This window comes from Ovis canadensis, chromosome 23 (genome assembly GCF_042477335.2).
Source record: "Ovis canadensis isolate MfBH-ARS-UI-01 breed Bighorn chromosome 23, ARS-UI_OviCan_v2, whole genome shotgun sequence".
NCBI lineage: Eukaryota > Metazoa > Chordata > Mammalia > Artiodactyla > Bovidae > Ovis > Ovis canadensis.
The window spans coordinates 35,025,104-35,048,605 of NC_091267.1; the positions used below are offsets into that span (position 1 = coordinate 35,025,104).

The following is a 23,502-nucleotide window of genomic DNA, read 5'->3' on the forward strand; positions in this document are numbered from 1 at the left end:
AAATCACAATGAGGTACCACTTCACACCCTGTAAAATGGCTATAGTAGAAAAGACAGTAAAAAAGAAGCACTGGTAAGGATGTGGAGAAACTAGAACCCTCATACACTGCTGGTGGAAGTGTAAATGGTGCAGCTGCTCTGGAACATAGCTTGCCAATTTCTTAAATAGTTAAAGAGTATTATAAGACTCTGCAATTGGGAATTTGCCGAAGAAAAACAAAAACATATATCCACACAAACTCCTGTATACAAATGTTCTTAGTAACATTACTCATAATAGCTAAAAAAGGGGAACAATTCAAATGTTCATCAACTGGTGCCAGCAGTAACATCCACACAGCTGAGTAACACTGGGCAATAAAAAGGAACAAAGGAGACAGGCCACAATTGGGAGAATCCCAGAAACACTATCCTCAGTCAAAGGACTCAGACACAAAGACTTCATATTATGTGATTCCGTTTATATGAAAAGGCCAGATGAGGCAAGTCTACATAAATAGAGCACATCAGTGATAACTTTAACCTGGGGCTGAGAGTGGGAATGGAGAGTGACTACAGACGCATACCAGAGACTTTTTTTGGGTGAATAAAAATTTTCCAAATGAGTGCAATTGTGTGCTCATTTCACATGCTAGCAAGGTAATGCTCAAAATCCTTCAAGATAGGTTTCAACAGTAGGTAAATCTAGAATTTCCAGATGTATAAGCTGGATTTAGAAAAGCCAGAGGAACCAGAGCTCAAACTGCCAACATCCCCTGGATCATAAAAAAAGCACGGGAATTCCAGAAAAGCATCTACTTCTGCTTCACTGACTATGCTAAAGCCTCTGTGTGGATCACAACAAACTGGAGAATTCTTAAAGAGACAGGAATACCGGACCACCTTACCTGCCTCCTGAGAAAACTGTACATAGGTCAGGAAGCAACAGTTAGAACTGGACATGGAACAACAGACTGGTTCCAAACTGGGAAAGGAGTACGTCAAGGCTGTATGTTGTCACCCTGCTTATTTAACTTATATGCAGAGTACATGATGAGAAATGCTGGCTGGAGGAAGCTCAAACTGGAATCAAGGTTGTCAGGAGAAACAGCAATAACCTTTTTCCTTCTGGTATTAGCCAGGCTGCACTCAAAGGCAACTCCAGAACTGCAAGTGTGCACTAGAATCACAAAGAGAGAGCCCTAAGAGAAGCTCTTTCTGATCTGAGAGTTACCCCATCTGTAAACTGGGCATACTACCCACCAGGGTAGTAATGTGTACAGCCCCTGAAACATAATAAACACTCAATAAGTGGTATTATTGTTAGTTCTTAACCATCTGAGACTAATTATATAGGATGGAATTGCCAAATTAGATGCCTTGAAATTGTATTAATCTTCCTCCCTAAGATTACACATTACAAGGGTTTTCTTTGACCATTATTTCTATTGAATTCTTCTTGACACTGGAACAATGTTCTCCTTTGCTACAGTTGCCTTCAAAAACGTGTCCTTGGAGATCCTATAAGGTGGTAAAGGTTCTGCTGCAAGGTGACCTGACACTCCAGCTATACGAGGAGTTAAGCCTACAGCTCAGACAACCAAGGCTTTTCTGGATTCAGATAAGGGGGCGAAAAGGCTGCTCTCTAAGGGCTGCCCCACACTACTCCTCTTCCACCTCTGGGGAACTGGTCTGAAAAGCACCTGTTGGCCAGCTTTGTCCAGCTCAATGGAGGGGTACTTAACTATCAGTCTGACAGTTCTCATTTAACAGTGCATTGTGAATACACTTCAGAAGCCAGACAGTGAAGAGTGAAAAAGAGTGACGATGGAAAAGCATGCTTCGAGTTGTCTTTTCCTGAGAATTGCACTGGGATGGAGAGCTCATTCTCTGGACAGAGGACTTCTCTGCATCCTAGACCAGCGAGTATTCAAAGCACTAGAGTCTTCCAACAACCTCTGTTAGTGTCCTGACTGTACAGATAAGGAACCTGAGGTATGGAAAGGTCAAGGAACTTGTCCAAAGCCACAAAGCCAGTAAACATCAGACACAGACTTTGACGGTATCAAGGTATTTATGAGAAATTCATCTAGATACAATTCAAAAAGCGAGCAAAACTAACAGTGTAGATTAAGAAGTTCCTAGGATGCGCACAGGAGCAGTTCCAGAAGAATAGACTGGAGGGCACGGCGACACCCCAAAATGTGAGATTACAACTAGAAATGTCCTAAAAGTGAAAAATACCATGACTGTTTGGATCAAAAGGACACTATATACACTGAGCACGCAGATAAATTTACATCTTGACAGACTACAGTGGGCCCAGATCTCACCATTAAAGGAATAAAAATAAAACGTGCAGCTTCCAAACCAAGAGACAGAAAAACATGAATACTAAAAATTTTACCAGTTGAAAATGTAGCAGTTAGTATTGCAGGAAAGAAAAAAACAAAGATGGTAAACAAAATATGATTTATTAGATAGAACTTTTTATAAAGCTGTCACTTCTGTAAGTCAAAAATGAATGATTATCAATTTTATTTGGTTCAGCCTTAAAGAAGTCTAAATATATCAACAGCCACAATAAATGCACATGCCTCAAACTCAACAATTAAAAACAAAGATTATTAGAGTGATTTAAAAATACAAAATTCAGCCATTTAATAGAGGTACACCTAAAACAAAAATCATACAGATGGCTATAAATAAAAAAGGAAAAAAAGAAAAAAGACGCATCAGGAAAATATTAAACTAAAAGTGACATAACAATATCAAAATCAGGAGGAAGAAAGTCAGTAAAGATACAGTGAACACTGAGTTTAAAAAATACATGTGCATACGCACACACACATACACACAGTAAATTGTCTTAAATGCATCCAATGCAGCAACCTTGAAAAATAAACTAATAGAATGATACAGAAAGAAAAAAGTGAAGTCACTCAGTCGTTTCCAACTCTTTGCGACCCCATGGACTGTAGCCTACCATGCTCCTCTGTCCATGGGATTTTCCAGGCAAGAGTACTGGAGTGGTTTGCCATTTCCTTCTCCAGAGGATCTTCCCAACCCAGGGACTGAACCTGGGTCTCCTGCATTGTAGGCAGACGCTTTACCATCTGAACCACCAGGGAAACTGTCAAATCCACAATCACCGTGGAAGTTTTTAATACAACTAAAAAAAACTGCACTTCCTAGATCACAAAGGAGGTTTCAACACAGAAGGCAAAAGGAAATGTACACAGAAAAATTTTAATGTACTTCTAAGTCATCCTGGGTTAAACAGAATTCAAATGGAAACTACAAACTACTTATAAATGAATAAGGATGAGAGAGCTGGCCACAAATGAAGCAACTTAGCAAGCATACACTACACATAAAACTAGCAGGATGCACTGACTTGATTCAAAGATGTAAATTTAGTGTTTGATGAATTTATTACAAAACAAAACTGTTTTAAATTAACAGCTTAAGCATTTAAATTAAAGAAGTGAAAAAAACAGATTAAACACAAAATAGAAGAAAAGATAGATCGAGAACAAATTTTTTAAAACTGGATAAGCAAAAAAGGAAAAACTACTCCTCCTTTAAAACTTAAAAATTTCAAACCACTAACAAGACTACCTAAGGAAAAAAAGAGAAAAACAATATTAAAAATGAGAATAGATACATAATTATAGATCTAGTAAAAATGTTTTAAAATCATGAGGTACCTAAGATACTGCTATGAACAAAACAGAAAAACCAAGCTTTCCAGTTCATCATAAATTACCCAAATTCTAATTGTGATTTGGCTAACTAAAGATCATAATCTGTGAACCTTTCCACTGTGTTCTCTGGAATTCATGGTTACTGTCATTAGCAAAATTCCTTATATTCAAAATCTTTTCATTGAATATTCCTGCCATATCCTACACTAATTAAAATATCCCCCAAGAATACTGTTTCCTGAGTGTTCTTTCAAGGGAAGGCTGGCCTTTTTCAACATCACTGTATCACTGAGGCTGGAGGTGGGGGTAAATATCTCCCTTGTTCCTCACTGCTGTTTCAAAAGTATGTTTTTCCCTCCTCCTGAGGAAGTTTCAGGTCCTTTAAAGACACTGCTACCAGAAGCTGCCAACCCACCCTCGTTCAGTCATCTGCCACGTTCCCGACCAACTCTGTCACTAGTCTCGTCATCGTATCTCTCGGTCATTCTAGTTTCCACAAAGTCGATTTTTCAATAGTTGGCCTCTGAGATCTGTGCTCTGCTCTGCTCTCCTCCACCATATCTCATCCACTTATGTTCATGCTATTCCCTTAAATCACATCATTACTGATACTCTCCATTTTAAGCACCCCAATCTCTGGTCACCATTACCCTTCCACCTCCCAGCCCTCCTCCCTTCCCCTGACATCCAGGTTTATTCCAACTCAGTTACTCCAATAATCCCAGATCTTTATCGTCCTTCATTGGGATCTCCAATCCAGACCCTTCTGTCCTCTCACTCGCCGTTACCCTCTTCATGTTCTCCTTTATTATAATCATCACCTTGTATCTCTCCCTAGTTTATCTCACTAGCTTGGCATTATCCCAATCCTTGCTAAATCCAACTTTCTGCTGATTTTGCACCTTGTGCTGGGGCTGCTGAATTAATACAGAAAACATATGAGCATGGTGACTGGTCTCATTTTCAGTTTACAAACACAAACCTCAAGCAGGCTCCTGGCACTAGCCAGTATTCCCACTATAGTTCCTAGTTAACCCCTTTAGGAGAAAGCGATGGCACCCCACTCCAGGACTCTTGCCTGGAGAATCCCACAGACGGAGGAGCCTGGAGGGCTGCAGTCCATGGGTCGCTGAGGGTCGGACACGACTGAGCAATTTCACATTCACTTTTCACTTTCATGCACTGGAGAAGGAAATGGCAACCCACTCCAGTGTCCTTGCCTGGAGAATCCCAGGGACGGGGCAGCCCAGTGGGCTGCCGTCTATGGGGTCACACAGAGTCGGACACAACTGAAGTGACTTAGCATAGCATAGCCTAGCATAACCCCTTCAAACTGCTCATCTCCACAGAGTCCCAATACCTTTCCCACCCTCCTCACACATAGGTGTAACCCCTGTTTCTAATTTCACTGAAAATGCCATGAGATGAGGATTTCCATACCTTCGTCAACACACTGACCATCCTGTAGGTTTCTGTGATCATAAACATTGAGCCTCTTCCTGGTATACTGGGAAAGTCTGAATTATCCCTGTTCCTGTCTGAAACCAATTACATTCCTTCTCATCTACTCAAGTTCAGTGCTCTTGCCATAAGTCTCCCAAACTTCAATGGGATCATTTCTATCAATATAGAAACATGTTGTACTATATGCCCTTGACTGCATGATCCCCCCAGCTTACTGCCCCAATTCTCTTTTTCCAACTACTACATATCAAAAGGGCTGCTGTACTTGCTGTCTCCCCTGCTTCCCCTCCCACTGAGCTTCTCCCACTCTTTTCTTATGTTGATTTTACATGAAGCATAACAGAGTGTAAAAAAAAACCCAACATAAATTTAGAGCGAATGAGTTATCACACAGCAAATGCTCATGTAATCATGACTCAGATGAAGAAACAGGAACACGGTGGGCACCTCCCAAGTCCCTCTTGCTCCTGTATCTTTTCTTTCCTCTCAAAAGCACTCTTTAGTTTCTCAGACTATATTTTCCAGATACAGTAGATGCCTCTAGGTAAAGGCAGCCTCCAAACTCTAAGCTCATTTCTCTGGGTTCCATCTTCTCTCAGACTTTGGCTCTGAAATTCTCCACTACCTTCTCATCTCTGCCTTTTAACCTTGGGACATTTTCAAGCAGACGCTTTTCATGTATTTTTTCCCAACATTCTATATGTTCAACTGGAGAGCTTGGTCCAGACCACCAGCCACTACAGAAATTGAAAGTCTCCCCATTCTTTTAAATCATGATTTCATTCCTATTACTTCGAAGGAACAATTCTGTCCAATAACCTCCATATACTGAAATCCACTGGTCAATTTAGACGTCTCATCTTACTTCACCTCTCAGCAGATTTAACACAGTCGGCCAGCTCCTCCTTGAGACATTATTTCACCTCTCCGCAGCCTCTTGCTAGACCTTCCTTCTTTTCTTAATCTTTGCCGGCTGGAACCCTAACCTCTTTTTCACCTCATCCACTCCTGGTGGATAATGGCTGGATATCTCAGCCAGTACTGTGTCTTTAACTCTCCTGTTCCTTTAGCGACTCCAGCTGCAACCTCTCCCCTGAACGCCAGGATTTTATAAATATGTGCTAACAATTTTTGATTTCTATCCCCATATTTCTACTCTCCTCTTCTTTCCATCTTGGCAAGAAAGTATCACTATATGAAAACTATCACTATAATTCAGATAGCTCATCAGATCTGTTTTTTTCTTTTGCTCCACACCCAATGTGTCAGCATTGATAGCTTCTGCCTTAAATATACAATCAGAATTTGAAAAGTTCTTCACCTTGACCATGCCTCTATCAATCTCACTCATGACACCCCTATACTCTGCATGAACATCTCATCCGCTGGAGCTGGGAAAACATAAACTGGTGAAACCACAGTGGGGGCAATTTTTTAAAAACCCTATGAAATTTAAAGTGCATTCCTCTCAGCACAATTATTTCGTATCTCTGTGAAACTGACCATAATCCATGGTAACAAATACATTTTACAGTAATCCAGAACATATATTACTGAAACAATGATTAATGAAAAATAAACTTATTACATGAAACATACTCTGATATCTTCTATTTCACTAATTAAAACACTAACAGGTACTCACATTGTGTATGAAATACCATTTAAAAAAAAACAACGAACTTAAGGCCTAAGGTTTTCTAAATTGATCTCATATCTAATATATCTCATACATTAATAGCCGAAGGGTCATGACCTGCAATTTAGGTTTTTTTATTTAATTTGCTTTATTTTTCGGCCGTACCACCCAGCATGTGGGATCACAGCTCCCCACCCAGGGATCAAACTTGTGCCCCTCCACTGGAAGCTCTGAGTCTTAGCCACTGGACCACCAGAGAAGCCCCACAGCCTACATTCGGACAGCACTGTTTCAGGGAAAACTTCTACATCCGTACAAGAGGTGTAAACGACACGTTGGCTTAAAAAGGATAGGTACAGATACTTTGTGACTTTAAAGTAAAAGCGCAATCAATTAACTGTGATGCATATTCACACAATGGACTGCCACAAAGCAGTTAAAATGAATAACCTAGAACTACATGCAATGACACGGCCAAACTTCAAAATCAAAGCTTAAACAAAAACAATTTTAAAGCTGTAAAAGAATATGTACATATGCTGTACTAGCATTTGCTAAAACTATGAAACTGTGCTATGTATTATTCAGGCAGGTAGACAGGAAGACATGCAGCAATGATAAATGCAAAAAATCAGACCTATAGTTAGGGAGGAATGGAATATAACTGAGGAGGGATACACAAATGGTTTCAACTGTAGCAGTAAAGCTTTACTGCTAAAAACAAAATATGAAGAGAATATGGCAACTTATTGAAATTCAATAAAGTTAGGGGTTGGTACAAAGCTTTGTTATCTCCTACAGCTTTCTGAATGTTTAGACCATTTCATACAAAAAGATTAATACTTAAGAGACCACCAGTAAAAATGGAAAATGCAAAAGAAAAAAACGAAGTATTTTAAAACATATTTTTTTTAACTATACCATGTATGTCTTAGGGCAACAGATAAACAATCAGGGAGCTCACTAGACTTGTAAAACAAAAAAATTTACATTTCATGAAGCAGGTGGAAAACCACCCTCTAAGAGGATATACAGATACAAAGAGTAAGATTTGGGACTTCACTCGTAGCCCAGTGGTTAAGAATATGCCTCCCAAAGTCGGGGATGCAGGTTCAGTCCCTGCTTAGGGAACTAAGATCCCACATGCCGAGGGGCAACTAAGCCCACACGCTCTAGAGCCCATGCACCCCAACCAGAAAAGCCCACTCACTGCAGTGAAGACTCAGCACCGCCAAAACAACAACAAAGAGTAATAATTACATTACAATACTGTTCACAAAATCTTACTTAACTCAAAATATCCATCAGCCTTGGAACTACTATTTACAGAATTATAACAAAGTTACGGCAAACACGTGGAAGAATACAAAACGGTAGGTCTTAAAAACTGTAAGCAGAGCAATTTTCAGAAGTTCATCAAAATCATCTAAAAGAACCTCATCCGAAATGAGAGAACAGAATTCTGCAGATTTGATCTGTTTCCAGAGTTTTATCTAATCTTAGGAGGAATAGTTAACAAAATGAGGGGAAAAAAAAAAAAACTTTCAGTAATTAGGTCGAGAAAGAAGGGAATCAGAAGTCAGAAGACCTAGATTCGAGCCTGATTCAATTGTCCTGGGCTACAGCAATCTCTCTGAGGCACTTACCAGCAGCCTGCCACATGGGACTGATAATTTTTTAAACCAAATTAAAATTACTTAAAAAACTAGAAGGATGAAAAAGCTATTGTTATACTAAACATCTCAGAAATATTTCCATGAATAAACAAGTAAATTGCAGGGTTTTATGTCTATATTTTTAAGAAGTCAGAAAACAATGGCAAGCAGTTAGTAATTAAGAATTTAACAAATAAAAGAAATTCAAAAGAATAGCTGAAAGACAGCCTAAGAGTTCTCCCTGGAAGTAGAACAGAAAGATGAGAAAAGATAAAAATAAAAGGGACTAAGAGAATCAATGCAAGCAGTCCAAAGCCTGGCTAATAGGAGTTTCAATGAGAGAACACAGACTGATGGGACGTATCATTTGCATGCTTAGTAGCTTTAAGACCCTTTGGACTACAGCCCTCCAGGCTCCTCTGTTCATGGGATTCTCGAGGCAAGAATACTGGAGTGGGTTGCCACTTCCTACTCCAGGGGATCTTCCCAACCCAGGGACTGAACCGGCATCTCCCAAGTCTCCTGCATTGGCAGGAGGATTCTTTACCACTGAGCCACCTGGGAAGCCCAATGAGACATATAATAGACCTGCCTAATAAGCCACAACTCACTTGACTTCAAGGATATTGGCACAAAACACAGGAAGAGAGGAACAGTCAACGGTACCAGTGATGCAATTACCAAAATGCAGGCTCAGGAAGAACGTAAGACACTGTGAAAGTGAATGAGTCACTCAGTCGTGTCCAACTCTTTGCGATCCTATGGACTATACAGTCCATGGAATTCTCTAAGCCAGAATACTGGAGTGGGTAACCTGTCCCTTCTCCAGGGGATCTTCCCAACCCAGGGATCGAACCCAGGTCTTCTGCATTACAGGCTGATTCTTTACCAGCTGAGCCACAAGGGAAGCCCATAAGACACTTTACCTGGTCTTCAAATAATAAACCATGAGGGTCAAAAAGAAGAGGGAACCTACAGACTGAGAAAAACTTGAGAGAGATACCTACCAGTTGCAATCCTGATACAAACACTATTAAAAAGGGAAATATATGACATAACTAGGAAATGCAAATACTAACTGGGTATTTCAGGTTACCAAGGAATCACTCACTATTAATATATTTTGAGGTATGAAAAATGGTACCATGATTTCTCTTTTTTCTCCCTGATTCTAAGAGTCCCATCTTTCAGAGATAAATACTGTAATATTTACAAATGGTATGTCTTTGTCTGGGGAATCTGCTTCTCATCTCACTCACCTGATTGATCTCCCAAATCCACAAACCATGTGGGCTTCTCCAAAGCACCACTCCTCTCATGTCAGCTGGCTGACCCCAGAGTCACTGATCCAAGTGAGAATAAAAGACCAAACTGGAAACCACAGTGTATTTTATAACCTCCCCTTCATGGATCACAGCTTTTTTTGTGGCAAAAGGGCTTGCATAACTCAGTGAAAACTATGAGCCATGCCTTGCAGGGCCACCCAAGACGGATAGGTCATAGTGAATACTTCTAACAAAATGTGGTCCACTGGAGGAGGAAATGGCAACCCAATCCAATACTCTTGCTGCATGAATTCCATGAACAGTATGAACAGGCAGAAAGATATGACACTGGAAGATGACACTCCATCACTTGTACTGTGTCCTGCTGGTCATACAGACCAACCCTGGCACAACAGAGAAAGAGACATCCAGAGAGGAAATACCAGGAGATGGAGACTATTGTGGGACATCTTAGAGGATATAAACGAGGCTACACAACAGAACTTTCAGAAATTATTGAAGCAAGGTGATAAATACATTAGGGTTCACATTATTATCTCTATTTTGTATATATTTGAAAATTTCCATAATAAAAAGCTTTTCAGAATGTTTTTAAACAAGGAATAAAAGCACGCAGATGGAATAAGAAGGTTTAAGGGAAAAAAAGGCTCTTCAGCGGTAGCAATGCTGTGCCGCTTCCACCTGGAAGCAGCCTCATCCCACAGAGACCCAGTGGTTGCCAAAAAGACTGTTTTAGCAGCTGGACTAGCAATCCAGCACAAAGCAAGAGTTTTTCAAGTCTGAGAGTTCTCATTAAGCCCCAAATCTGGTGTACAAGCATTAAGTATCACATCATTGAAACACTGATCTCATCATCATAAAGTTGTTCACTCTGCAAAAACTAGCGCTTATAATACAATTTAAAACTACTCATTAATAAAAGTATCTTCAAGAACCACATAAAAGACTTTTAAAAAACATTTAATAAAACATTGATAGCGGTGATGTATTTAGGGGAATTATGAAAGTACAAAAATAACTCTCCTATAAACAGTAACAGTTAAGGTTCTTTTAAACATCACTGAATCTGAGACTTCCCTGAGAAACCTAGCTTGCTTCAATAACTGTTAAATTATTCAGAAAGTACGGTTTGTGAAAATCTAAGTTTATAATGACGCTTCTTTTGATTGATGTCCACCTAACCAGTTTGCTAGATGAACAGATACTCTCCAGACCCTCAGTTTAGTTTTTATAGGCACAGTATCCAATGGTTTCCTTATTCTGACTTCATTCAAACCTGTGCCATGTAATGATAAACCATGACTGCCTTCTGTGAACAATTTTTAAAAAAATTTTCCCTGGAGTATCTTTTCATGTGTTTGTTAGCCATCTGTATGTCTTCTGTGGAGAAATGTTTGTTTAGGTCTTTTTCCCACTTTTTGATTGGGTTGTTTTTCAAATGGTATTGACTTGTCTGAGCAGCTTGTATACTTTGGAAATTAATCCTTTGTCAGTTGTTTCATTTGCTATTATTTTCTCCCATTCTGAGGGTTGTCTTTTCACCTTGTTATAGTTTGCTCTGCTGTGCAAAAGCTTTTAAATTTAATTAGGTTCCACTAGTTTATTTTTGTTTTTATTCCTATTACTCTATGAGGTGGGTCATAGAGGATCCTGCTGTGATTTATATCAGAGTGTTCTGTTTTCCTCTTAAGAGTTTTACAGTTTCTGGTCTTACATTTAGGTCTTTAATCCATTTTGAGTTTATCTTTGTGTATGGTGTTAGAAAGTTCTCTAATTTCGTTCTTTTACACATAGCTGTCCAGTTTTCCCAGCACCACTACTGAAGAGGCAATCTTTGTCCCACTGTAATATTCTTGCCTCCTTCTGTCTAATATCCTTGACTCCTTGCCTCCAAAAATATGGTACCCATAGGCATGTAGGTTTATCTCTGGGCTATCTTGCTCCATTGGTCTATATTTCTATTTTTGCGCCAGTATCATACTGTCTTGATGACTGTAGCTTTGTGGTATAGTCTGAAGTCAGGAAGGTTGATTTCTCCAGCTCCATTCTTCTTTCTCAAGATTGTTTTGGCTATTTGAGGTCTTCTGTGTTTCATTATGAATTGTGAAATTTTTTGTTCCAGTTCTGTGAAAAATGCCATTGGCAATTTGCTAGGGATCACACTGAATGTGTAGATTGCATTTGGCAGTACAAGTTATTTTCACAATATTGACTCCCTGGAGTTAATGAGGTTTTTTTTTTTCTTCTTGTGATAGTTTTCTATGTAATTATTACGAATTTTCCATTGCCTTCTCCAGCGGACCATGTTTTATCTGAACTCTCCACCATGACCCAACTGTCTTGGGTGGCCCTGTACTGCATGGTTCATAGTTTCATTGAGTTACTCAAGGCTGTGATCCATGTGATCATTTTGGTTAGTTTTCTGTGACTGTTGTTTTCATTCTGGAGGCCATGGGATTGCACTCTTGCTTTTCCTGTCTGTTCTCTGATGGATGAGGATAAGAGGCTTGTGCAAGCTTCTTGATGGGAGGGACTGGCTGTTGGGAAAACACGTCTTGCTCTGGTGGGCAGGGTCATGCGCAGTAAATCTTCAATCCAATTTTCTGCTGGATGCAGCTGTGCTCCCTCCCTGTACTTTGGCCTGAGGTGGACCAGTCCTGGAGTCTGCAGTGTCCATGACAGAGATAGAGGCTCTGTGATAGGGCTAATGGCAAGAGGACTTATGTCAACAGGCCATGCCTCCCAGGACTGCTGCTGCCAGTACCCCTGACCAGAAGGCAGGCCACTGCTGGTTCATGCCTCTGCAGGAGACAAAACATGGTCCACTGGAGAAGAGAATGACAAACCATTTCAGTATTCTTGCCTTGAGAACCCCATCAACAGTATGAAAAAAAGGTAAAAAGATGTGGAACTGGAAGCTGGGCACTGTCCCTGCAGGTCAGTAGGTGTCCAATATTCTACTGGGAAGAGCAGAGAAATAGCTCCAGAAAGAGTGAAGAGGCTGAGCCAAAGTGCAAATAATGCCCAGGTGTGGATGTATCTGGTGGTGAACGTAAAGTCTGATGCTGTAAAGAACAATACGGCACAGGAACTTGGAATGTTAGGTCTGTGAATCAAGGTAAATTGGATGTGTTCAGACAGGAGATGGCAAGAGTGAACATTAACATTTAAGAATCAGTGAATTAAAATGGATGGGAATGGGCAAATTTAATTCAGATGACCATTGTATCTACTAGTGTGGGCAACAATCCCTTAGAAGAAATGGAGTAGCCTTCCCAGTCAACAGGAGTTCAAACTGCAGCACTTGGGTGCAATCTCAAAAACAAAAGAATGATCTTAGTTCATTTGCAAGGTAAACCATTCAACATCACAATAATCCAAGTCTATACCTCAACCACTAATGCCAAAAAAGCTGAAGTCGAACAGTTCTATGAAACAACAAGAAGTCCTTCTAGAACTAACAGCAAAAAGAGATATCCTTTCATTATAGGGGACTGAAATGCAAAAGTAGGAAGTCAAGAGATACCTGGAGTAACAAGGAAGTCTGGAGTACAAACGAAGAAGGGCAAAGGCTAACAGAGTTGTGCCAAGAGAATTCACTGCTCATAGCAAACACCCTCTTCTGGCAACACCAGAGATGACTCTACACATGGACATCACCAGATGGTCAATACTGAAATCAGAATGACTGTATTTTTTGCAGCCAATAACGGAGAAGCTCTATACAGTCAGCAAAAACAAGACCTGGAGCTGACTGCAGCTCAGATCATAAGCTCCTTATTGCAAAATTCAGACTTCAATTGAAGAAAGTAGGGAAAACCACTAGGCCATTCAGGTATGACCTAAATCAAATCTCTTATGATTATACAGTGGAAGTGACAAACAGATGCAAGGGATTAGATCTGACAGACAAGAGTGCCTGAGGAACTATGGATGGAGGTTTGAAACACCGTACAAGAGGTGGTGACCAAAATCATCCCCCAGGAAAAAAAAAATGCAAGAAAGCAAAATGTAAGAAAGCCTCCTGTCTTAGGAGGCCTTTCCAACAACTGAGAAAAGAAGAGAACTGAAAAGCAAAGGAGAAAGTTAATGGATATACCCAACTGAATGCAGAGTTCCAAAGAATAGCAAGGAGAAATAAGTCAACCTTCTAAAGTGAACAATGCAAAGAAATAAAACAATAAAATAGGAAAGACCATACATCTCTTCAAGAAAGATACCAAGAGAACATTTCATGCAAAAATGGGCAAAACAAAGGACAGGAATAGGGCCTAACAGAGGCAGAAGAGATTAAGAAGAGGTGGCAAGAATACACAGCAGACTGGTACAAAAGAGGGTTTAATGTTCTGGATAATCACGATGGTGTGGAGACTCACCTACAGACAGACATCCTGGAGTGCAAAGTCAAGTGGGCCTTAGGAAGTATTACTACGAACAAAGCTAGTGGAGGTAACGGAATTCTAACTAAATAGTCAGTCTTTGCTTCCTCCAAGCTGCTTAAAGTTCTGAACTACACTTTCCATGTTTCAGAGTATTCTGTGATATCTAGTATTTCTTGGTTATCTATCATTAAAAATGGAAGGCCAAAAACCTGACTGTAAGCTCTCAGCGTGTGAGGCTTTCTGACTATGAGTCTCCTTCATTGGTGTGATCAGGCTGCCGTCACTGAATTGGAGAGTCTCTGATGTCAGTGTCTGCACTTGTTTTCCTTTTCTTTAGGGCTAGTCCAATTCTGTTGAAAAAGATCTTCGAATCTCTTGCCTGGAGGGATAAAGTTCAGCTGCTGGCATTACTGTGAGCCACAGAAGGCAAGGTGGCCAAGGGGGTCTCAACAGCTAGAATGTTTACTTTATCCACCTTTCTCTGTATAGTTCCTTTGCTTTTAACAGCACCCGTTGCCCTCTAGTCCAGATATCTTGTATCATATGGCACAGCTGGACATTAGGTGCTGATAGGAGTGTAAGATAGTACAACCATCTTAGAAAAATGTGCTAAAGCTATGTAAGTGTATATACTATTCCTTTCCCCAATATATACACCAAATAGAAATGAGAGCCTAGGTCTTCCTAAAACATTCACAGAAATATCACCATAGCCTTTATTCATAATAGTGAAAAAGTGGAAACAACCCAAATATCTATCAGTGTGTAAGTTATGGTACATTCACGTAACAAACCACCACACTGCCATGGAAAACAGTAAGTTTCTGATACACGCAACAACATGGATCTCAGAGACACCAGACTATAAACAGTATAGATTCATCTATAAAAAGCTCAAAGAAAGACAAAGCTAATCTATGTTTAGATCAAAATAAGGGCTGCCCCTGGGGTTGGGAGTACTGACCAGAAAGGAACATAGGAGAACTTTTAGAGGTGATGAAAATGTTCTATAATTTGATTTGGACGATGATTAGACAAGATAACATGTATGTAGCAATTCACTAATTTGTATGCTTAGGCCTGTATACTTCACTGTTTTAAGATACACACACCTTAAAATGATCCTTTATAAAACTGATTATATAAATGCTTTGGTAATAATGAGGTTTAAAATCCCTACTAAATCCATCAAGATAAACAATTATCTTTCAAAGCCTAAAACACATGGTCCCAATGATCTCTAGAACTTGAGCTATTATTTTATCAGCATTTAATTATTTCTTAAGTGGGGGGTGGTGGTAAGAAGTAACTCAGCGATGTAACATTCATTTCAAGAATAGTGAACACTGAAGTGCAATTTACTGAGAATTCAAAATATACTTTTCATTCACATTAAATACTATCAGGACCACACTAGGTACTTACCCTTCTAACCTAACATCTGGTAAAGATCTGTTGAGTGCAATCATCTCACTTGCCATTAAATTGAACTGATTGATTTTAAACATCTCTTTCATCTTTTCTTGATCCTCTTTAGGAATGACGACTGGTTTCCCCATTTCTCCAGGACCTTCATGAGGCTTTTGTACTGGCTCTAGAACTAAGAATAAGGAGGAAATTTAACGAACATTAATTTTATAGCAATTAATTCATGTTTCTGTTGAATAACATTTATGTTTGAACTATGCCCTCAACAACCAGAGCCACCTCTGAGGCCATCCTCTACCAATCTGAGACACAGCCTAGGGGCTGCCCTGTCCCCTGCTTCCACACTGTGCCCTGACTCCAGACCTTCTCACCATGCACGACTCACCTGAATCACTGCATGGCCTTGGCACTCCCATCTCGAATATTGTGGCCACAGTAACTTCTCTAAAGCATAGTCTTCACTGTGCTATTCCCATGGTCTCTGGGAGTCTAATCTCTTTAACAAGAAATTTAAGATTCCAAACCTCCCACCTGCTGGGCTCTCAGCTTCCCAGCCCCCAGATGCTCACCCTACCTCAGGCAGCACCTCCTGCTCTCCCCTCTGTGCCTCACGTCTACTTGCATCGGGGCCTTTGCTCACACTGGCCTCCTCCCTTGGCACCTCCCACCTCTACCTGTGCAACACCAAACCCACACTAGTCCTTCAGAGCCCAGCTAAGATGGCTTCCCTCCTGCAGCTTTTCTGCATCTCTCTCAGGTGACAGCTTACTACTTTTGACCACATCATTTCATCCAGGGCTCTATGTCTCTAATCAAATGTTGTTGTTGTTTAGACGCTCAGTCATGTCTGACTCTTTGCAACCCCATGGACTGTAGCCCGCCAGGCTCCTCTCTCTGTTCATGAGATTTCCCAGGCAAGAATACTGGAGTAGGTTGCCATTCCCTTCTCCAGGGGATTGTCCCAACCCGGGGATCAAAACTGCATCTCCTGCACTGGCAGGAAGATTCTCTATCACTGAGCCACCAGGAAAGTCCCTCTAATCAACAGCTCTCCCTGATATGATTGCTAAACATGCCTATGACACCCCAGCTAGCTAGATTATGATTTCTTTTTTAGCTGGAGTTTTTTGTTTATTCATGTACCTTCTGTGGAGTTTAGCAGTGTTTAATAGGCATTTTATAACTATATGCTAAATTAATACATAAGTACAAGTGTTATTCAAAATAAATAAAAATGAAATCCTAGAATTAACAATAGTAGACATTATAATAAGCATTATGCAAGGTGGAACATTAAGAAATGTAATTCTAATCAGAAGTAATGTTGTCTCTTAACATAGACTTGTTCCTCAGTATCCACAAGGGCCTAGTTCCAAGACTACTGTCACCCCGCCCTGTGGATACCAAAATCCGCAGATGTGCAAATCCTTTATATAAAAAGGTATGTGATACAATCACCCCTCTGCGTAATCCACAGATACGGAGGACTGGCTTTATTAGTAAAAAGAAGAATATTTCTGACCAGCAAATCCCAAATCTTGTTCCTAGTTATGTACTTTTGAGATATTAAAAAGTGTTCCAAGAAAAACGTGTTCTAGAATATATTAAATTTGAAAAAATTGTGTTAAACTTCCCACCTAAAAGGGATGGATAGAGAATGAGGTGAGGGTAAGGATGGGACGAAACTGTTTATACATTATTTTTTAAGCTGAAAGTTTTATTCTCCTGCAGTGTGTTTTTAAGGCATCCCCCCAAAGTCTCTGGATGGAAATGTCTGAAGACATCGCGGCAGTAGATGAACCAGGAGTTCTCTTCAGACAGGCTTTGTCGGACCAAGAACAGCTCTTGTCGGCAAAGCTAGCCTACAGGATGACTGTCTAGTGCAGGGACAAAGCAACCTTTCTATACCAGAGGTGCAGAATATTACTCACTATGCCTTCAACATAAAACATAAACAGAACATAAAATCTGTTTTAAAGAACTATCAAGGAAAAAATGGTGTATAATAATTGTCCCCATTCTCAGAGCTTAGAAACTGTGATTTTAGGAAGGAAGTTAAAATATTAGGAAATAACTTGAAAAATCATAGGAAACTCCTGTAATACAATTTTAAAAAACAAATCCTATCTAATGTTTGTCAAGTAAGCTCTTTAAGAATTTTTTAAAAATTCTCAGTGACAAAAATTTTCAATGACAAATATAATAAAAACTGTAAGTACAGAAACATAACGCTCATATAAACTTTTAAAACGTAAAAAACCATAAATTATTAAACTCTCGGAGTCAATTCCTACCTACCTGTCTCTGAAAATAAAGAGCAATGAACAGATTTGGGGATTGGGACACTCAGGGGTCAGTACAAAGCACTGGGGTTCTGGAAGTCACACTTAGCTTTTGTGGCGGCACAGACAAATAAGGACTAGGTGGGAGACATCTAGTGGCCCCAGTTATAAATATCCTTCAGTTACCTGTGCCCTATTAGTATAAGACGTTGCTTTAAAGAAAAGTTAAAACGGAAACATTCTCACACTGCTCAGTTTTTAAATTTTTAATTGAGTATTAAGTTATATAGAACACCATCTGTAACATATTTTTGCCTGGCGCAAGGTGAGATAGAGTAGATTCTGAATGTAATCAAGTCCCTGGACCCACTTATCAATTCACAGGAAATACTACTGGGGACAGAGGTCTGAATGTAATCAAGTCCCTGGACCCACTTATCAATTCACAGGAAATACTACTGGGGACAGAGGACATGATTTAAAAAAAAAAACATTAACGGAACGAAATCCTGACTGTGGAAAACTGGAGAAAAGAAAACAGTTTCTTCTTCTTCAACAACAACCAACAAAGCGGGGTGGGGACGACAAAAAGAAAGAGGTACCACATATCTATGCCACAAGGCTAGCTTCGCATCGACAGCTGCTGAAGACATGATGGGTGTGTGGAAGTTGCTCAGTCATGTCTGACCCTTTGTGACTCCATGGATTATACAATCCATGGAATTCTCCAGGCCAGAATACTGGAGTGGTAGCCATCTGGTAACCCGTCTCCAGATGATGGGTATATGGGAGATCAATTTCTCTAATTTTGTTTATGTTTCAAATTTTCCATGAGGATTGGGGGAGTATGAAGGAGCACTCAATAAATTACAGTAAGAACTAGTAAGACTAGTAAGTATAAACTTGATTGCTTATAGCCTAAAAGACTGTATGACCAGAAAATTAAAATCCTGCCCCATCACAGTGAACTCCAGCCTGGAAGTCTTAAAGAATTGGGCAAAACTGTATAACATACAAAATCTTCCTGGCTACAATACTTTACAAATTTGATCAGCTGGTACTTATTAACAACCTGAATATCTAGTGTAATACCCATATTACATACTTTAACCTACTGATACATGTGAGTTTTCAGAGCCACATTTAAAATGACCATTAATCAAAAGTCTTATGACTACTACTTACAGAACCCCCACAATACCTGAAATTAAAATTATAATATCCCAAAGAATTAAAGGGGGACCAGTAAACTAACCCATTCCAGTACTCTTGCCTGGAAAATCCCATGGACGGAGGAGCCTGGTAGGCTGCAGTCCATGGGGTCACTAAGAGTCAGACACGACCGAGCAACTTCACTTTGATTTTTATGCACTGGAGAAGGAAATGGCAACCCACTGCAGTTTTCTTGCCTGGAGAATCCCAGGGACAGGGAAGCCTGTTGGGCTGCCATCTATGGGGTCGCACAGAGTTGGACACAACTGAAGTGACTTAGCAGCAGCAGTAAACTAATTTTCTGTGGCAAAGATGCCAGGATAAAATGCAACTAGTTAATGAATATTTTTATTACTAACACACTTGCAAAAAGCAACTAACAAAAAAGATAGTATTAACTTCCCTTGTTTTCTACTTACCAGTCTTTCATGTAAATTAAAAAAGAGATCAGTGAAACTTGTTTGAAAGCAATGGAAATGGGTTTGGATATTATCATTTTCCTGAACTGAAAAAAATACTTTCTTTGGCATAAAATTTCAGATGTAGTTCATTTCTAAGAATAAAATCAGCTTTGACAAGGAGGTAACTAAGTGTTGTTCTGAAATATTATGTGAAAACACAATACTGACATTTTATTGTATACTTCAGCTAAACTTCATCTACATGACAAGGTAGAGAAGTTTCATTTCTTAGAAAATTTAATTGTAAAAAAAAAAACACTACAAGTTCACTCTGACTGCTGCCAAATGAGATTTACATATACAAACCACAAGACATACCTTAGCTTTAATACATCTTACAAATTTCTACAATATGTATTTTCTCATGGAAGTAGAATAAACCCTGGTGGCTCAGGCATCAAGAATCTGTCTGCAGTGCAGGGGACCCAGATTCGACCCCTGGGTCAGGAAGATCCCCTGGTGAAGGGAATGGCTGCCCACTTCAGTATTCTCACTTGGAGAATTCCACGGACAGAGGAGTCTGGTGGGCTACAGTTCATGGGGTCACAAAAAGTCTGACATGACTGACTGACTAACACTTCCACTTTTTCAAAGTTACAGGATATCCATTTGGGAAGATAAAAAGCTAAAAGCATTTCTCCCAAACAATTTTCTTAGGCGATCATAATTTTTCCTGTTTTTATGTACTATATTTCACTTACTCCAAAATATTTTCCCCATATTTTAATATCTCTGAAATTGGGACTTGGCTTACAATGATAATTGAAGCGTTTCTGCTTTCTTAGTGTTATATAAAATAGTATTATATAAACAAAGCAAATTATCTAATTTTTTAACATTAAAATATTATTGCATATAACAAAATTCATTGATAACTCTCTGCTACCTCAATACCTGTCAGTTTTACCCCTTATTCCAATTTTATATTCAATTCATTTGTAATGTGTACAAATAAAACTCTAAATACACTAAAAGTCTGTTAATAGTTTCTGAAAGCCTTTACTAACAATATTTTAAAGTTTTTAATCATCTAAAGTTTCTTCTATAAAATATGTTCTCAAAGTCTTCCTAATGTGACAACTGAAATAATTCTAGCTTAAGCACGTAAAAACTTGAATAATCATTATTTTAGTAATCTGAAAATCATGTACTGAGCTGGCATAAAGGATTAATTCCTACTTGAAAGTTTATCTGTAAAAATACTGAATGTTCTATGCAACATCCAAATCCATAAATTGAATGAGTTAATTCCAACAAGGCAGAGGAGTTGCAAAAATACTCCTAAGACATAACTTGTACTAATTTTATTTTTCCAAAGGCAATTTTCTCTAATTCTCTAGTGAAAGAAGAATTTTCCTATTCTCAGAGAGTCTGGTGTATAAAACACAAGTAAATATAAAACTATGAGAGAGAACTGCTCCAGAATATAAAATAAAACAGGATAAAACCAACCCTGTGTAATCACCAGACAGGCCTGCTGGTACCTGATGTAGGTAAGTAGCGAGTACATGTAAGACCCTAGGATAATCTGATGAACATTATCATAGGGATAATGAATCCATTCTGCTTAATTGCACACAACAGTATAAAGAACAGAATTTGGTAGATTTTACCAAATTGGCGCTGTAAAGCAGTTCAGAAAGGAGGTCCTTACAATACTGAGACAACTGCTCTAGAGTGTCGTATCTGCTCATTGTTTGTTTTAATTTGGTTTTTCAAATGCCACAGAGAATGAAATGACACCCCACCCCAGTACTCTTGCCTGGAAAATCCCATGGACGGAGGAGCCTGGTGGGCTGCAGTCCATGGGGTCTCTAAGAGTCGGACACGACTGAGCAACTTCATTTTCACTTTTTCACACATTGGAGAAGGAAATGGCAACCCACTGCAGTATTCTTGCCTGGAGAATCCCAGGGATGGGGGAGCCCGGTGGGCTGTCGTCTATGGGGTCGCACAGAGTCGGACACGACTGAAGCAACTTAGCAGCACAGAGAATGAAGATCCTGGAGACCATATGTGTTCTAACAGAAGAGACTTATACTCTTCCAGGTCACTGACTGCACCTGCTAATTCCACTAAGAAGGTCTACATCCTTCATGCCATCGCCTGTCAACCCTCTCCCAGCTACTTTAGTGAAAGATCTCTTCATCGGCACCACAATCTCTCAGCAGCCGTATATTGAGAGCAGTAACCTTAGGGTTCCTACACTACTTGGGACCTCCTAGTGCCCACTGCACTGAAACATCCCATCAGAGCCGATTTTTCAAACTGTTCTTGCTTGGCAGCTATTGTCCCCCTTCCCTACTCTTTCCCTTCAATCCTTTGAAACACAGTTTGAAAAATGGATGCTTTAGGGCCCCATCTAGAATCACTGGCCTCTCATAAGTCTCTCCCTTCAGCTATTAACCCACCTCCTGGCATCGTACTGCTCAGCCTTCTCTCATCCTGCCGCTGCTGACCTCTTTCTCAGTCATCCACACCATCTTGCTATTTCCACATAGTAAATATCAAGTTTCCTCAACACAGAGGTCCCATTCACCAGACTTAAACCTGACTCTCCCACAAGGCCCATAAGCCCACAACCCTCACTCACCTTCATTCTCGTTTTTTCATGACACGCTGTCGTCTCTTATGGCTCCACACTGCACTCTCAGACCATATCTCCTTCACTCTGCACTTCTACACTATGCATAAAAGCTACTCCTCTCCTCTGATGCTCATGTCACTAGTGGTTTTCAGAAGCGTACTGACCTTAGAATCCTCTTCAAGGATAAATCTTTTCTTATGGTTTTGATACCCCACTGTCTCCTCTGCCGAGAATTTGTTCTTTCAAGTATTACTTCATTCCTTTATATTTTAAACCTCTTCAAAATACATAAAAAATACGTCTATACACAGAAAACCAACTTTAGCTCCATTCCTTTCTTCTAACTATTGTACTCTTTCTGTGTGTCGAAGCTCCTAAAAGGATAAGCTACACACCAGTAAATATGAAGTTCACTGGTACTGAGATGGCACTTTCTAGGGTAACAAGACGGAGAAGGCAATGGCACCCCACTCTAGTACTCTTGCCTGGAAAATCCCATGGACGGAGGAGCCTGGTGGGCTGCAGTCCATGGGGTCGCTAAGGGTCGGACACGACTGAGCGACTTCACTTTCACTTTCATACATTGGAGAAGGAAATGGCAACCCACTCCAGTACTCTTGCCTGGAGAATCCCAGGGACGAGGGAGCCTGGTGGGCTGCCGTCTATGGGGTCACACAGAGTCAGACACGACTGAAGTGATTTAGCAGTAGCAGCAGTAGCAGGGTAACAAGAAACCCCATTAGGAAACATATCACAACCACTTTTTCATCTCAGGTGAAATCCCTGAACATCCATCCATCATGCCTGGATTTCCATGACCCTACTCCCTCTGGCTTTTCCACTGCCCCTGACTTCCAGAAGCCTTCTCTCCTCTTGCTGACCCTCCGTGATCCTCTCCAACTCTGCCTATCTCTCCCGCACACTCCGGACCCCACAGCGCCGCCCCCGTGCTCCACCCCAGCCACTCTCTGCTGCAGAAAGCGGCCCCCAGCCCCCAGCCCCTCCACATGAAATGCTCCAAACACAACTCGTCCTTCTGCCTTCCCACTGGAGCCGCTCTGCCTCTGGGGGCCCTCCTCGGATCCATTTACCCAAAGACGGAGACCTGAGAGCCACGGGAGACTTTTCAGTTGCCCTCACCTACATTCAGTGACTCTCCCTGCTATGTAGTCCACTATCTACAAACTTCCCATGTATCACTGTGTGCCCTGTTTTAGTGTGGGCCCCAAGAACTTCTCCAAACTCTCCCAGCAGTCTCACAACCAGCCTCAGATGTCTTGCTCTCTCCCACTTCATCAGCCAAGTGGCCACTCTGTTCTGAAAGTCGGGAACCCATCAGGTTACTTGGTCCCTTCTTTGAAATCCTTCGATGGCATGCCTCACCTACAGGATAAAGTGCAAAACCCTGGGCATGTTATAA

At 40.3% G+C, this 23,502-nt stretch overlaps 1 protein-coding gene across 4 annotated transcripts in view; it reads right to left on the reverse strand.

Moving 5' to 3' along the window:
• Nucleotides 1-23,502, reverse strand: part of GALNT1 (polypeptide N-acetylgalactosaminyltransferase 1) — a 120,644-nt gene that overhangs the window by 41,742 nt on the left and 55,400 nt on the right. For all 4 annotated transcript variants that reach the window (XM_069568708.1, XM_069568710.1, XM_069568709.1 and 1 more), the window contains one exon: nt 15,538-15,712. In XM_069568708.1, coding sequence (XP_069424809.1) covers nt 15,538-15,712 — 175 coding nt within the window. The remainder of the gene's footprint in view (nt 1-15,537; nt 15,713-23,502) is intronic.